General features: G+C 43.1%; 1 protein-coding gene across 1 annotated transcript in view; it reads right to left on the bottom strand.

Annotated features, from left to right (window-relative positions):
* Window positions 1-16,124, bottom strand: part of CCDC141 (coiled-coil domain containing 141) — a 170,207-nt gene extending 154,083 nt beyond the window's left edge. The window contains exons 1-2 of the mRNA XM_084805883.1: window positions 16,023-16,124; window positions 14,268-14,390 (exon numbers count right to left, since the gene is read on the bottom strand). Of these exons, the coding sequence (XP_084662009.1) occupies window positions 14,268-14,390; window positions 16,023-16,124 (225 nt within the window). The remainder of the gene's footprint in view (window positions 1-14,267; window positions 14,391-16,022) is intronic.
* Between the last annotated feature and the right edge of the window lie 415 nt (window positions 16,125-16,539).

Consider the following 16,539-nt stretch of genomic DNA (forward strand, 5'->3'; position numbering starts at 1 on the left):
CCCCCCACTGTTAGGTTTTCCACACACCCAGCATTGGAAAACATTGCTGTAGTCTAGCACACATGTGTCAATGACCACTGATAAGTGTCTGAACTCTGCAGTTGCTTAAAATATCTTTACAGTACACAAGGGCACCAGGGGTCACATTGTACAGTGATAACATAAGTTCTATCACAAGGTCACTTGGAAGTTATCCTAACAGATCATTTTCCAAGTTAGCTCTGTGAAGTTGCAAGCCATTTTGTAATGGCGTGAACCACAAGAATTTAATTTACAAGCTGTTTGAAAACTCATTATCTTGGGCAAACCAGCTGTTTTGTGCAAGAATGCATTATGAGCACTGTCTAAGGCAGAGTTGGAGAACTTAAGCCCATTTATTTCAACAGATTTTGATTTAGGCCAAAATTACATATAGCACTGGTAAAAAGACTGCTCTCCCTGCTCGAACTAGATTCTCTAAATCCTGGGCAATCAAGTATGCCTTCAAAACTTTTTGTTTACACTCTCTGTTCCCTGAACTGTGATGGACCACAGGGAGAAGAATGTTTAAGTGATCTTAAGTATGCCTAACTCTGCTGTATTGAGACCACTGTGTTCATCTTTAACTGGTTTAGATAAGTAGTTTTTGGACTTTTTACCTTCAGGAAACACTTCCAACATTGACTTTTCTTCAGAGGACCTCCTCCATTTTTGCCATGGAATCCTGTATTTTGCAGAAGATTCTGGAGCATATTCTAAGGAACCCACTTAGCTCATGCTAAGAACAGGAACCCTTGGCTCTTTTAACACCTACCCAATTTGGTACATCAGCAGGACTGCAGCCCCAGTGTCCTGCTCTAAACTGAGTCCTGGCTCTTTGCTAGTCAATGCAGGGACATAAACAATAGAGTGGTCAATTAAGCAGGCAAATGGTCAAACACAGCCAAGCAGTCAAATACATGGAGCCAGGCTAAGGAACCAGTGGTCAAAAGAGCAGACAGAGGTCAAAACTCAATGAGACAGCCAGATTCAGTTACGTTGCACAGTCCAGAAGCAGAGTCAAGGAGTCCAAGGGTCAGTATCACAGAGCATCAATTGCAGGGCAGCATCTGGGAGACAAGACAGAAGACACAGGCACTGGAAGAACTGTGTTGTCGCCAATACTGGCTGGGCAGACACTGAAGGCTTTTAAGGTGAGAGTCTGCTAGCCCACCCAGAGCTCAGTTGAAGTACATTCGAGCTCTCTCTAAGTACATTAGAGCTCTGGTCAGAACCCTACTCATGAGGAGCCCCTTTCTTCCCAAGTAGACCTCTACTGCAGCCTGGCACTTCCTCGAGGTTCCCTGAGTTGGGCCTGTCTCCTCTGGGGCTGTCACTCTCCGAGACTTGGGGAGTGCTCTGCCTCCTCCTCTGAGGCAGAGCCCCTCTCTTCCTGAGTGCCTGAGACAACAGCAGGCTCCTCCACGGACTCAGGCCCCTGTTGTGGTGTGGGCCCTGCCAGGAACTGGGCATCATCCTCTTTGGGAGCCTCTAACTCTTCCTCTTCCTCCGAGGACTCCAATATGGGCATGACACCCAGGAAGAAAAGGCTTCTTATTTAGGCAGGGACTTTGCCTGGTCAACAGTAGTCTTCCTGGCTCTGGCTTGTTTCATTTTCTCCTCAGTTCTGATCCCAATCTGGCCCTCTGGGGTTCTCCAGACTGCGACACCTGCTTCCCCCAGTCACCAATCATTTGGTGGTTTTCTGGCTTTTGCAGTTTTGTTCCACATTCTAAAAGCTTGAAATGTCTCTCCTAAGGCTTTATTACTGACAGTAAGAGTTTTAAACTCAAATATACTAGTATTTTTGGTATTTCTGGCCATGCCCACCACTGGAATGTGAGAACCAACCCTGTTTTGCAAGCACACCCTGCTTCCCGTGCACCTGAAAATTTATTTTATTATTTATTTATTTGTTTGTTTGTTTATTCATTCATTTCATTTCTATACCTCCCAATAGCCAAAGCTCTCTGGGCGGTTCACAAAAATTAAAACCAAACAGCACACAATAAAACAATTTAAAATATATAGAACATTAAAACCACAATATAACAATACAACCACAATAAAACCTAGCAGCAGTGCAGGAGTTTAAAATACAGATTTAAAACAGCAAAGCTAAAAGTCTAGAAAGCTAAAATGCTAAAATGCCTGGGAAAATAAAAAGGTCTTCACCTGGCGCCGAAAGGAATACAACATAGGTGCCAGGCAAACCTCACTAGGGAGCTCGTTCCAGAGCCGGGGTGCCACAGCAGAAAAAGCCCTCCTAGTAGCCACCCGCCTCACTTCCTTTGGCAGGGGCTCACGGAGAAGGGCCGCTGACGATGATCTTAAGGTCTGGGCAGGCACATATGGGAGGAGGCAATCCTTCAGGTACCCTGGCCCCAAGCTGTTAAGGGCTTTAAATGTTAATACCAGCACTTTGAATTGGGCCCGGGCCGGAAATGGACTGGCAGCCAGTGCAGCTGAAAAAGTACTGGCGTAATATGAGCTCGCTGGCCAGTCCCTGTTAATAATCTTGCTGCCCTATTTTGGACCAGCTGAAGTTTCCGGACTGTTTTCAAAGGCAGCCCCACGTATAATGCATTGCAGTAATCCAGATGAGAAGTTATCAGAGCACGGACAGAATGTTCCAGGAGAAGACTGCTTGTGGTAGTTTCAGGAAGCATGGCCGCCATTGTTGGCCTTCTCTTTAAAGAAACCCCCGATAAACTTCTAAGGAGCTCTGGGGTTCTCAGTTTAGAAAATATTGGTTTATTGGGTGATCAAGTGTCCTTCTTTACATGGGACAGTCCTCTATTTGAAGGTCTGTCAGAAAACAGTCCATAGACTGTAAGATGTCGTTTGAAGGGCTGTCCAGCCATGTCCAGGGTAAAGCTAAAGAATCAGAAGAATGGAGAGCAGAGACCTTGAAATGGCCCATCAACAGTTAGCATGTAGAAAGCAGACTGAGCAGGCACACCACTGGCTATGCTTGCTGAGGCTGATGGGAGTTATAGTCCAGCAAGCTCTGAGAGAGCAACATGTTCCCCATCCCGGCTCTACAGGACGAGGTTTCACTTTTCTATAATTCCAACTAATACCTGGCAGTGCTAAAAGGAAGATGATGTTGTGATCAACCCATATATCACTTTTTAAAGAGAAATCCAATTATCAGACCACCAGGAGTTGAATAAACAGGTGGGAATGTATCAACCTCTAGGTCAGCCTTCTCCAACCTACCGCCACCCTGATGTTTTGGACTTCAATTCCCATCATCCTCAGCTACCATGGCCAATGGCCAGGAATGCTGGGAGTTGTAGTCCAAAACTTCTGGAGAGCACCAGGTTGGGGAAGGATCCTTTAGGTGAAGCCTGCCAACCAAAGTCACAATTAAAAACACTCCATTCATCCTGCACGTTAGTTATCCAGCAATTATATATACCAGATACTGCAAAATGCACAGCATTCAACAACTGTCCTCATAAAGAATGTTTTCTATTTACTTCCCTTTGAAAGACAATTGATCAATTGAATTTATCGCATTCAACCAAAGTACCACATTCATTGACTGTAACAATTTAAAAATTTACAAGAAACACCAAGCTTACATCAGACTAATTTCATTAATTTACATTGTATCAAACAACACTGCAAGGTATCCTCTTAATAGCAAATAACAACTGAGGGCATTTCTACGTGAAGCTTTTATTGCATGCTCGTGATTGGCCACTCACAGACGTTTATGGGTCCTTTACATGACACTGTCAACCTTCAGGACATCTCCCACGCATTCCTCCCTTTATCCCGCTTTTAAAAAGATCAGAGAGGCGCTGTAATAAACCTTAATGGCACTGTATCGGCAGTGTGAAATGCTGCCTTTGCGCTATAATTCAGCCATTAGATGGTGCTGTTTTATTGAACATATAGAGCATTGCCAAATTTGCCAAGAAGGGAAGTTTTAAATTCCAATTCACATGTTCGCTGTCTAAAGAAGCCCATCATAAACCCAGAATGACTCCGGAAGCCAAAAACCCAGGTAAGGATGTAGTATTTTTGCTTAATGTAGAGAAGCCCTGAGTTACAAGAGTAACCAGCAAGACCACTTTCTTACCACATGACCTTCCCACCATTCATTTTTGATGAGGTTCCTTCCAGCAGCACTAAAGATTCTTAAAAATAAAAGCCATCCTCAGCTAGTAAAGGAGGATGAGATATACTACCCCTGTAATAGGAAGCAGCTGAAAATAATCCAAAATAAATTTCTACAAGCAACATTGGAGCCAAAGGCTCTTAGAGCTGAATTCGTGGTTGAATCAGTGTTCTTGAAGGTTATTAACTATTAGTTAAAGCCCCAATCTCTGGAAAATACCAGATAGCCAAATTAATTTTTGTAGACCTGGGTCAGAAAAGTAGTATACATAAAAAATAAGTAGTCTTGGTTATGTAAGGTAAAGAATCCCATAATACAATGTAGACTCTCTCTCTCTCTCTTTCTCTCTTATTTAAAGTATAATTATAGAATAAGAAAATACCGTTATTGCTATATTTCTGTCAAATTCTGTCTCATGGCTTAGAGCAGGAGTAGGCAACCTGATGCCCTCCAGATGTTCTGAACTACAATTCCCATAATCCCTATCCATTAGCCATACTGGCTGGGGCTGATAGCAGTTAGAATCCAAAACATTTGGAGGGCACCAGATTGCCTACCCCTGGCTTGGAGAAACTGAAAAGGACATCATTTTGAAATAGTATTAAACTGTTAAGTATTAGGAAGTTAAGAATGGAATGTATAGCACCCTGCTTTGCAGCCATCAACGGTGTTAGAGGCTTCTAGTATATTGCCAGAGAAAATAATTGCTCACATAAGTGGTCTACCCTTGTGAACAGTGTAACTTTGGAGGAGGTACTCATAGTACCTACGTGAGCAGTTACTTGTGCATACCAGCCAACTCTGATAATATCAGACTCAAATTTTAGAAGGACAAGGAGACCTAAACAGTGGGCCAGAAGCAATGGGGAATCTTCCCCATTACATTTGGACACGTTGCCCTTATGAAAGAGTTGGAAATGACTGAGTTACATCTAGGGATGCTCATCTGGGGATGCTAAAGGCATCTTATTTTGTGAATTCTATTATGGACAAACCTGATGGACACCTCCTGGACTAATGTGCAGATTAGAATTTAGGTATTTACCAGATTTCACACTTCTCCTAATGGTGTGATGCAGTCCTCAGCTAAAAAACAGATCACAATCTGTTTAGAAACAGGATGAAAGGGACTGATGAATGAAGAGGCACAAAAGTAGCATGGACCAGAAATAGACTGATTCAGCCAGCCCTACATGCACCACTCCTAAACACGGTAGATTAGGGGTCCCAACCTGTTTGAACCCGTGGGCATATTTGGGAATTTGAAAAACTGCTGTGGGCACCACTACAAAATGGATCCCTTGGAGGATGTGGCTAGTCACATAAAGACTGCTGTGGGGGCCTGTCTAGTCAGAAGTGAGCTAAAGAAGTGGAGGGCAGGGAGAGAAATAGTGGGGCTAGAGGCTGGGAGTGGGGAGAAACAGCAAGGTCAAGCAGTTGGGAGGGAAATAGGGAAGCTAGAGGCTGAGAGGGAAGAGGAAACAGCAAGGCAAAGGAGTTGAGGGGAGAGAAAGGGCAAGGTTAGAGGCTGGGAGGGGGGAGAAACAGCAAAGTCAAGAGATGGGGACAGAAATAGTGAAGCTACAGGCTGAGAGGGAAGAGGAAACAGCAAGGCAAAAGAGTTGAAGGGAGAGAAAGAGCAAGGCTAGATGCTGGGTGGGGGGAGGAACAGCAAAGTCAAGAGGTGGGGAGAGAAATAGTGAGGCTGAGAGGGGAGAGAAACAGCAAAGCAAAGGAGTTGAGGGGAGAGAAAAAGCAAGGCTAGAAGCTAGAAAGGGAGAGAAAGACTAACACTTTCCAAGGTTTTTATTAAAAAAACACTTTTTTTAAGAGAGCAGGGAATGGGGAGCTTTGTGAGTGCCACCAGAGGTGCCCATGGGTGCCATGGCAGCTGTGGGCACTCCGTTGGGGACCCCTGCAGTAGATAGTTGGCTGTTATATCATAAGTTATGGTAAATTTTACATTATAGCAACCAACTCTGGGTTGGATCCAGACTTAGTTAGTCATGCTTTAGTCACAACTAACTTGTCCCATTAATTTCATTAGGACTAAAATGTGACTAACTTAAATGTGTATCCAACCCACTGTATTTAGAAGTGGTGAATGTACCAGCCATGTCTCACTGAAAAGTACATTCAAGTTAAAAGACTTCACACATTTGTTTCACCATGCACCACAGCTATGTACTACAGCAGCCTCCCCCAACCTGGTGCCCTCCAGATGTTTTGGACCACAACTCCCATCAGCCTCAGTGTGTCTGGGCAATGGTCAGGGATAATGGGAGTTGTAGTCCAATGACAGTATCCAATTTTATTCCTATGTAGGGTAGACTCACTGCAATGAATGAGACTAATTTAAGTCCCCTTCATTGTAATGCGTCTACTCTACATAGGACTAACATTGGATACTACCCCCAGGAGGGCATCAAGTTGGGGAAGGCTGTGCTAGAGGTTTACAACCAAACCGCATTACTTTAATGCGAAAGTTACCAAGATGAGTCAGAATACATTTAAACAGTGGAGGCTGGTGACTCCAGTGTCACTGGGGCGACAAATCTGCTCCGGGTTTCAGTCATAACTCTAAGGGAGCTATCCAAGGTTCTGCACTTTGGATAGCTCCCTTAGGGTTCTGACTGGTTCTGACTGAAACCTGGAGCGGATTCACCACCCTGCTGACATTGTAGCCACCAGCCTCCACTGCATTTAAACCGTACATGGACGTAAAGCCACAAAATCATGCCATCGGCATAACACAAAGGACACTTCCATTTCCGTAACAGCTGGAGAGGAAAGAAGCTGCCTTGCTAGCTGTATCACAACAACGTGATTATTGTGGAAGATGAACAGAATGCAAAGCAGCGGCTAATATTCCTAACCTTTTGTTTTTGATATTAGATCAGCCTGTTGACTATGCAGACCAATTTTGACCTTAAGATACATCCCGTAGAAAGATGTCATTTAAAAAAAAATAAAGGCAGTTTTCAAGCTCTGTTAGCTAAGCAGGTCCATTGTTCCATCATCTAGCTCAGTATTGTCTACTCTGCAGCTTGTCCCTATGTTATATGCCTTTAGACCAGCATTCCCCAACCTAGTACCCTCCAGATGTTATGAACAACTCCCAGCATCCTTGACCATTGGTCATGTTGGCTGAGCTTGATGAGAGCTGCAGTCCAAGACATCTGGAGGGTACCAAGTTGGGAAAGGCTGTTTTAGATCATTGTCTTTCCCTGTGCAGCAGTTGATGGCACATTTTAAAATGGGATTGTGTCTGAAGTTGTTTAAAAATAAAACCACCGTGTATCAACCATATAATTTGCTTTTCTCATGTAGCCACGATTCTTTGAAACAACTGAATCGTAACAGGGCTGCTTTTCAGTGCAGCGGCATGATGTTATTGTGAATGTTTCCTGAAGTACTGCTACTGGTACTATTACAACGAATATTGTTTTATCACTGTTTTATTGATTTTATTGTATTTTATCATGAGTTTCTCTTCTAAACAGCATTGGGCTTTTTATAATAAAAATGGTATATAAAGTCTAGGGGGGGAATAATAATGCAAAAAATCCACAATATTTTTATTTTATAATGGCACATGATGAGTGTGTGAACTCCTGCCCCACCCCCCGCCCCCAAGGGTTAGCAAAAGAGAGTTTATTGGATTGCAAATGGAACAGTGAAAGAACACTAACATTCTAAGGTTAGGGATAGAGAGATCAGTCTGTATGCAGACAGGATTCTTGAAGCAGTGGAAATTAAGTGTGCTCCTTCTTACTTTACTGGATTTAATCCTGACTCCGAAGCTTTTCATGCTGATATACATCTGTTTTAAATAAAGGGAAAGATATATGATCTAGTGGCTGTTATGTGGGACTGATATCTGTAAGACACACCAAGCTTCCTGCATCATTCACACTATCCATCCATTTGCACACATGCTCAGCAGATCATGCTGCTCGTTCATATAATTCCTGCTCTCCTTACTCCTCCCTGCAGCCCTATAGACACTTAGCTGGGCGTAAACTCCATTGAACTCAACTGGGCTTACTTCTGAGTAGATATGAATAGCTTGCACTGTAAGTGCTGTAGCATTTTGATGGCCATTTGCTTCCGCAGTCGAAGTATCTGCTGCTCATGCTGGAAGCACAAACTCAATGCACTTCTACTGTTGAAGCTAAGCAAGTCTGGTGTTGGGAACATCCTGCATGAAAAACTGTCTGGGAAGGGAACCACACAGATAAGCCACTTTAAGGATGTTCCGGACTTGTTATTTTAGCGATCAAATGTTTATTTCAGAGGGAATCTTCCATGTATACCATCAGACAGGAGCTTAGCAAAAAAAGGAATGAAGGTTAACTAAGGGTGATTCCAAAAATAGCAGCTCAGAATCCACCAGTGACTGTCATCAGGGCTCACATCAAGGGGTTTGCTGCTCACCCTCAGGACTCACCCCTGCAGTTGCTCCTCCTTCTCCTTGCTATTGCTGCCTCTTCACGTGCACTCTCCAAGTGAGTGAAGCATCCTTCCCCAATGTGGCGCCTTCCAGATGTTTTGGACTACAACTCTCATCACCCCTGACCATTGGCTATATTGGCTGGGGCTGATGGGGGCTGTGGTCCAAAACATCTGGAGGGCACCATGTTGGGGAAGGCTCGTGTGAGGAATGGCAAGCACAAGAAGCAGCAGCCTCCATTTGCCCTGCCCTCCCCTTGCAGGCAGTGGTGGGGATTGGGCCTAGAGGGAGAGAGCAAGCCAACTGAAGTGGTGACAAGGGCATGGAGGGAGACCCACTCAGGGCATTTTGCCCTAGCCCCCTCCCCCAAATCTGGAGCTGACACCAACAGTGGTGAAACCTTATGAGAGGTCTTTAAGGTGCTGACAATGGGTTTGTGGGACTGTGTGGCTTGGATACAATACTGGTAATATGGGACAGAAAGATGAAGCGTGAGTTATGACCAGAAGAAAAATTCTACTCTTGGGTAGGGATGCTGGAGAAATTCGAGACAAACTAAGGTGAGCTTGGGTTTCTAACAATCTGACCAGCGGAATCCACTGCGGACTGGCCCCCTCAGGCCGCATAGAGTCTGTGGACTTTCGGATTTATTTATTTTTTACTTGCCCAAAATATACACAAATTTATCTGTAGGAAAATACACACGTTTCTGCTGAGACGCATGCCATCCTGGAAAATGTACGCAGGGAAATGTTGAATGGAATGGGGGGCAATGTGTTAAATGTTACGCATAACATAAATTACGTAAATTGCTGCGAAATCTCTTAAGGAATTAGTGTGTATTTTTCCGCATAACGGGGAAAAACATTTGAATCTGTCTGTGAACGGACGCCAGAAAGAATGACACTGCACAACCCACGAAACACACACGGGACAGATTTCACAAAATCCAGCCATCCCTACTCGTGCATCTCTGGATAAAAGGAACTAGGACTGCCTTTAGAGCAAGATGCTTGTGAAATGAGACATGTGCTTACATAGCCTTGCAATAAAGGTCATTTTTCTAATGTAAAATCTCTTCATGAGCCAGACAAAACTATTTTATAATGTAAAAAGCAGAAACCTTTAGCTTTAATGGCACTGCAACGCACCTCTATGATAAATAAATGGAAATAACCTTGAGCACCAAGATTAACAGATAATGGAACAGACATCTACTATATTGAGAGCCCACAAATTTTCTTTTTTAAAATAACAAATAAAAAGGCAACAATTCTATGGTTAAAAATGCCAAGCAGAAATCTGATATTATTCTGCTTTCAAAAATACATTCCCCCCCGTGACCTGCAATTTGTTCCTTTTGAATATTTGCATATAAATTATTATTTGGCAATTTAGGTTCTGCAAGTGGAGTAAATAAAGTAATTAAGAGTGGTCAAATATGTACCAAATTACTGATAATGTGTGTCTGTTAAAAAAGAAAGCTCACCCTACAGTGGATCTGATTTGCATGTTCCAGGTTGTCTATTATAGTTCACTGTGACCTTTATTATGACAAAGAACAGTGCTCTGGCAAGCAGTCAAGAATGTACGGATACATTCACATGAATCTTATAGTCCCCTTCCAGAGGTTGATCCAGATTTGTAACAGGGAAGGAAGCACAGCAACAACTTTCACCGAACACCCCAGGGAAGGCTGGCTGGCATTATAATCCTATAATTAAAAGCTACAGATTTTGTCTTCATGCACCTATAGAGTATTCTTACAGGTGATATGATGATCATAACACTGTTCTTTCTCATAGAACACACCTGCTCTCTACTACCAAGCAAAAGCATTGCAAAATGAAAGACAAAACACCGGGTCAGATCCAGAGGAAGTTATTCACTCTTCAGTCTCACTGAAATCAACACAAGAGTAACAAGTAACACAGAATTCCTAAGTAGGGTTGGGGGAAGTGAGGCAGCTAGGGTGGCCGTGTGTCCACTTTTACAGACGGCAGTCCTCCACTTGTAGGGCTGGCAGAGAACCATCCCCTATTTGAAGGGCTGTCCTGCCCAATTCTGGTTTAAAGGTAAAGAACCCTAAGCACAGTTGCCCATCAACAATTACCACCTGGACAGCAGACTGAGCAAGACACACAGGTCACATAGTCTTCCACTCTATGGTGAGATGTACGGTATTTCCATTTCCATTATAATAATTATGTCTAAATATGCATATAGACATCTAATTAGCATATGCAAATTTTTATGCAAATTGATGTGCTCTTTTGTCCTCTCTTTTGGTGATGTGTTTCCTCTTTTCTTGGACGATCCATACTCTGGTCAGGTGTGAGAAGTTCAGATCTCCTGATGACCTCCTCCTTGTGCCAATAATTATAATTGCCATCAGGCTAATATTACCTGTGCCACTGTCCTCAGTTTCGTCCATTCTATCTTCAGTACTACTATCAATCACTAGTATTATTACTTACAAGCATTACTCAGCATTCATATTCCAAGAAAAAGCATTTTGACACAAAGATGCCAATCGTATGGAAGAAAGTACTGCATCACTTTGAAATAAAGCTCAGGTCTAGAAAGAGGAAGCAGATGTGTGCCCTCTAAACCTTCCCAGCATTGAACGGTGGGACTTTGCTCCAAAGGAATACCCCCTATCTCTTTCACAATTCATCTCACAATTAGTTAAGTTCTTGGTGAAACCATGCGCTTCCTTGGCCATTCTAGGGCCCAGGCATGGAGGGCGAGTAGCTGAGCCATTGTGAGCTGAGGTCTGTCATGGACAAGCGAAAGGCCTTGCTCAGTAGCTGGTCCCCAAGCGAGTGGTTGGAGGTCTGGCCAGGTGCTGCTTCAGACAGCCTAAGCCCAGATCCATTTACTTGGATGCCTCACCCAGATCCATTTACTGGGGGGGGCTGCTTCCTATGCATTCTGGTGGGCAAGCTGACTGAAGAACCAATTTCCCATACAAGCATCGCTAACCTAGAACCCTTCTCCAGACACGAAGTTTCTAATGTGCCCAATGGTTTTGCTCTAAAATATATGAGGAACAGGAATGATTTCAAGTGAGTTGAAATCCAAAATAGTTCATGCTACCCTATTCACTCCCCCAGCTTTCAGACACAGTATAGTAAGGTCCTACAAAGCATGGATTTTTTTCCTTTGCTCCCCCTTAAAATGGTCTTTGCTTTCCAAAACTAGTTTACCTGGAATTGTCCCAATGAAGGAACATTAAATAATGCAGTTCCCCATCTGCAGTGTGAATTGGTTTAGTTTTACCTTGTGATTCCCTCTTCCCATACCCCAGGCCTAATTCTGATAGAATATTTCCACATGTGCGTGATTCACAGGATCACTTCAAAACTTGGTTTCAAGTCATGTGTTCCTCTGAAATCAGATTTCTCATATGGAACACACTGACATGGACACATATTTCTCTCATAGGGTCAGATCCAATGGTGTCCGGCCCTAGTGCTATTTGTGGTGCACATTTGTGGGTTGCTGGTGCGATGGGCTTCCCGGGAAACCTATCGTGCTACAAGTGCTATTGATATCGCACAAGCACTGATGTCCACTAGCACAACATAATAGCGCTAGCAGCCAGAGACCGCTGGATCCCATAGTATACATTTCTTTAGAACTTCCCTGAATTATAGTCTGTGGCCAAGAATGTTCTTTATTCTTACCTGGTACTTCCAGCTGCACAAATACAAATCTTCCTGAACTAATCCTTATTTTTAAAAATCCTGGGCACGTCAGCTTGTGACACTGAACTGCAATGGAATGTTTCTCTCCAACTTTTTCAGTACACTAAATAATAACATTAAACTTTTCTGCCTCCAGCAAAGAATGTGGCAATCATTTTATCTTGAATAGCACCACTGCATAGCATAGCGTAACATAATATGAGACAAAAACAACAACAAACAGACAATGGCTGTGATATGCAGACACCAAATGTACCAAAATTGAATTTTAATAGATACTGTTTAAGCCTTCTATGTATTGAACTTAATTTGCACAAGAAACAAATGTCAGTCCCAAAATGCACATGTGGGTCTGAGTATTATGGCCAGTTTGATTAATGACACTGTCTGTAAAACAGGAGCTAGATGAATGTCTTTGTTTATTGTGGAACCATTAATGACTTATTATTCCTTTCCTTTTCCACAAGCATTCTGGCAATTGTTTATAAACAACAATCTGATTCCCTAAATCTCATTTATCACATTTGGGAACCAAAAAGTTCTTGTCTGACCTGTTGCTGCCCCCCCCCCCACACCCCACTCCCAGATTTCTCTGTATTTAACTGTTTAGGGTAGGCGTGGTTGAGAACCTGTTGAGGGCTCACACCCCAACAGGAGCCCACTCCCAAGAGGCCCCTGGAACTGCTTCTTCTCTTCACCATTGCACCCTGCTTGTTCCCCTGCCTCTCTCTCTGGCCCAGACAGTGGTGGTGCTGAGAAGGACGACGAGCAGGAGATGCCACGGCCTACTTGCTCCCTGGCTCTTTTCCCGCCAAGCGAAGAAGTGGTAGCAATGATGGGAAAGGGGTGGAGCAAGAGCAGCTGGTGACAAGACAACAGAGGTGAGTTGTGAGAAGGGAGACTCACGGAGGGAGGGTGGGCATTGAGGATGTCTTGCCCACGGGCTCTCAAAAACCTGTTGCTGCCACTGATCTCCAGGACAACACTGGATAAATGCTTATTGCCTGACTTGCATTGCTGGGGAGCCAAAGAAGAAAAGGAAAGCAGGGCAGGGAATGGGTAGCTTACTATCCTGAGGGGGCCTTAAAGCATGCTTTGATATGCTTGACAGTAAGCTCTGAAATTCATTCATAGTCATTTTGTCTAGGAATCCGTTTGCATGGCCATTAAGGTAGCCATAGGCACAGCTCTCAACGATCCTAGCACCTCTACTCTGTGCTTGTGGTCAGCTCTGTGCCTGGTAAGTGGTGATAGTCACTGACTCTTGCAAGACACAAGCATAACTTTTGCTAACGTTTAATGCAGGGCATTAAATCCTGCATCTAGAAGCAAGGGCATATGGGCAACAAATAGGAGTGAACAATCCACCGTAATTTTAAGTGACTGCCACATACGGAATGGCTGCGTGGAAGAGAGATCCTTAGTTATTATACTCTATGTGGCTAAAGCAAGCATTTATTGCTTGACTGTATGAGCCTCATTTTCACAACCCATAGGCATTCCTCCAGTTCACACATCATGCTAAGCCACGGTGGGTTAATTAAGCCCCAGGGCTTAGAAGGACATGGAGGCGGCCATTTTGCATATTCAAGCTGCGACTGTGGCTTGTTGGGTTGTGCGGGTGGCTTGTTTCCACGGTTAACAAACCACCCGCAACCCATGGGTTGTTTTGGGGTTGTGGGTGGTTTGCTAACCACGGCAACAACTCATCTTTGCTGGATTCGCACAACACGACAAGCTGTGGTCGCAGCTTGAATATGCAAAAGTCACCTGCTATGCACTGCAACCCACTGTGGCTTAAATAAACCACAGTGGGCTGCAGCGATTGTGCAAACCAGGTCAATGTGATGAAATATACCTGTGAATACACAAAGTGGTTGGAGGACTGCAGTCAAGTCCAATATTCATATCAAAACTATAACATATTTTAGAGTGTTCATGTTGCATGTCTTACCTTAAGCTTAGCCAGGAGAAGTTCATGATCTTGCAAAGATTTGTTGGTCTCTTCTTGATTGCTGCCAATTTCTAATAAATTTGGCACCGATTCAGCTAGCTGGAGCTGCACCCAGTTCCCACACTAAAATGCAAATATAAGCAAACATTGTTCTAAGCACAATTTCTCCATATCTTTGCAGACTGGTTGTGTGTGTGCATGATCGAAACTGTGAGGTAAAATAGACCAGTGCCTAGTAAAGTATAATAGGTTGGATCCAGACTTTTAGAGTAGATCCATTTAAAATAAATAAATAAAAGGGGGAAAACTACCATTTTATCCTGGAACTGTAATGTCAGCTCATTTGCACAACACGTGATGTACTCCCCAACCCATTGTCCTGAAAATATTGGTCCTTACTTTTTTCTTTCTTTTTTTCAATTTTTTATTGTGAGTTTCAACAAAACAAAACAAACCACTTTTATGACAATATTTTTGCTGACTGCTGTTTCATTCATTTCATTTCATTTATTATATTTCTATACCGTGGCCTCATAGCCAAAGCTCTCTGAGCAGTTTCCATGCACTACCAAGTCATGTGTGTTCCATTCTAGCGATATTATAAATTTTACTGGTGGGAATGGCATTAAAGCTGTAGAACCTGTTTTGTAACATGTTACCCAACCTCACCACACACACACACACACACACACACACAATCTCCCTACCCCACATACACACTTATTCCCTTCCCTGCTCTTTCCTTGCATGGATTTTGATGAGATTTGCAGGCAGGAAATCCCTGGGTTTTTTGGAGGCTATTTTTTGCTGTGCACCTACAGAGCTACACAGCTGTAAATAACTCCATGATGTCTTTTTCAGCCTGCATTCCTGCACAGCTGTGAAGGTGTGTATGCTGTCCCTGGACTGGTGTGGGGTTTTTTTTTTTAAGAAGCAACCTGAAGTGACAGGGGAAGTGTCTTCCTGCTCCTCCAGCAATTGCAGTACTCTAGCACAGTTTGTGGCATGTGGTTGCACTATAAACAAGAGCAATAAAATACACACATGACCTTTCAAACTCCTCCTATTAAGTTTGAAGAGAAGAAGTGTGCAATGGGTGCACTTTCCCTCTTATATTGGTGAATTCCTTACGCTGAAAACTAGATGGTGTTTCAAAGGAAAGGTAAATTGTTCCAGTTAAGGCTTTAAATATGGCTTTTCCATTTCTAAAATAGGAAGTGGTATCTGCATCATAGCAGCATCTATTATTTGTTCATGCATTAATGCCAGAAGAATTCCTTTGAATAATCCACTCACACCAAGTTAGAGCAATTCACTTTGTATATTCTGAATGCAATTTTGAACAATGCCAGAAAAGCAGCGTTCCATATTTTGAATCAATGCAATTACAATAAGAGAAAATTAATGTAAGTAAATAAGGATGTTCTGGTACACATTGGGCTACTGTTCATTTAATTTATTTAACTTAAAGTGATATTTCTTCAGAGGAAATAAAACATTTCCTTTGCCCTAGACTGAATAAATATTTGGGGTGATGCTTAACTGATCTTTGAAATACTTCACTCAGCATGAAATAATTAGCAACTTCCCCACTCCTGTCCGTGGCAATAAAACACCACTTTCCCCGATTTGTTTTCCCATCAGTCACTTTATATCGACTGATATGTGCAGAAATCTGAGTAGAAATGATGAAACCCTGAACCATTCAATGGTACAGAGCTATCAGCACAAGTGTTTACGATCCAGTAAGCTTACCTTAAGAACAGCTATGATAATTCTGCTCTCTCCAGCTTGGACAAGAACAGAACTAACTGTTGTTGTGGAAGGTGGACCATCAGAACCTTTCTTGCTTGACATGGTGCTCTAGCAGAACCAGGCTTCATGCGAAAAGGTTCCGTCTCCGTGGCTGTGTGAATCTGCTGGTCATTGCAAAAGGCAACAAATGGGGTTACTTGGCTTCATTCCGTGAAAGAGCTCAGCTAACACTGATTGCTCTGCCAAAAGGAAAGAACAGGAGGTTAAAAATAGCCACCCCCATTGAGTTTATCATGAGAGAGAGGTGACATGCCCCTAGTTTGGTAGCTTTAAATTGCTGTTCCTGTTTGCCCCCTATACATGTCGCTCTTATAAAAAAGTCTGGAAGCAATGAGGCATTCCCCATTTGCTGGTAATTAAGTGCTACATACTGGAAAAGAAAGAAAGAGTAGTGGCTTTCCCCAAGTGAGTGTTTACTATCTGTGAAACATTGTTTACATTCAGCCTTGAACCAAAC

Source organism: Heloderma suspectum, chromosome 1, assembly GCF_057233095.1.
Source record: "Heloderma suspectum isolate Gila_16-S chromosome 1, 16-S_ref, whole genome shotgun sequence".
NCBI lineage: Eukaryota > Metazoa > Chordata > Lepidosauria > Squamata > Helodermatidae > Heloderma > Heloderma suspectum.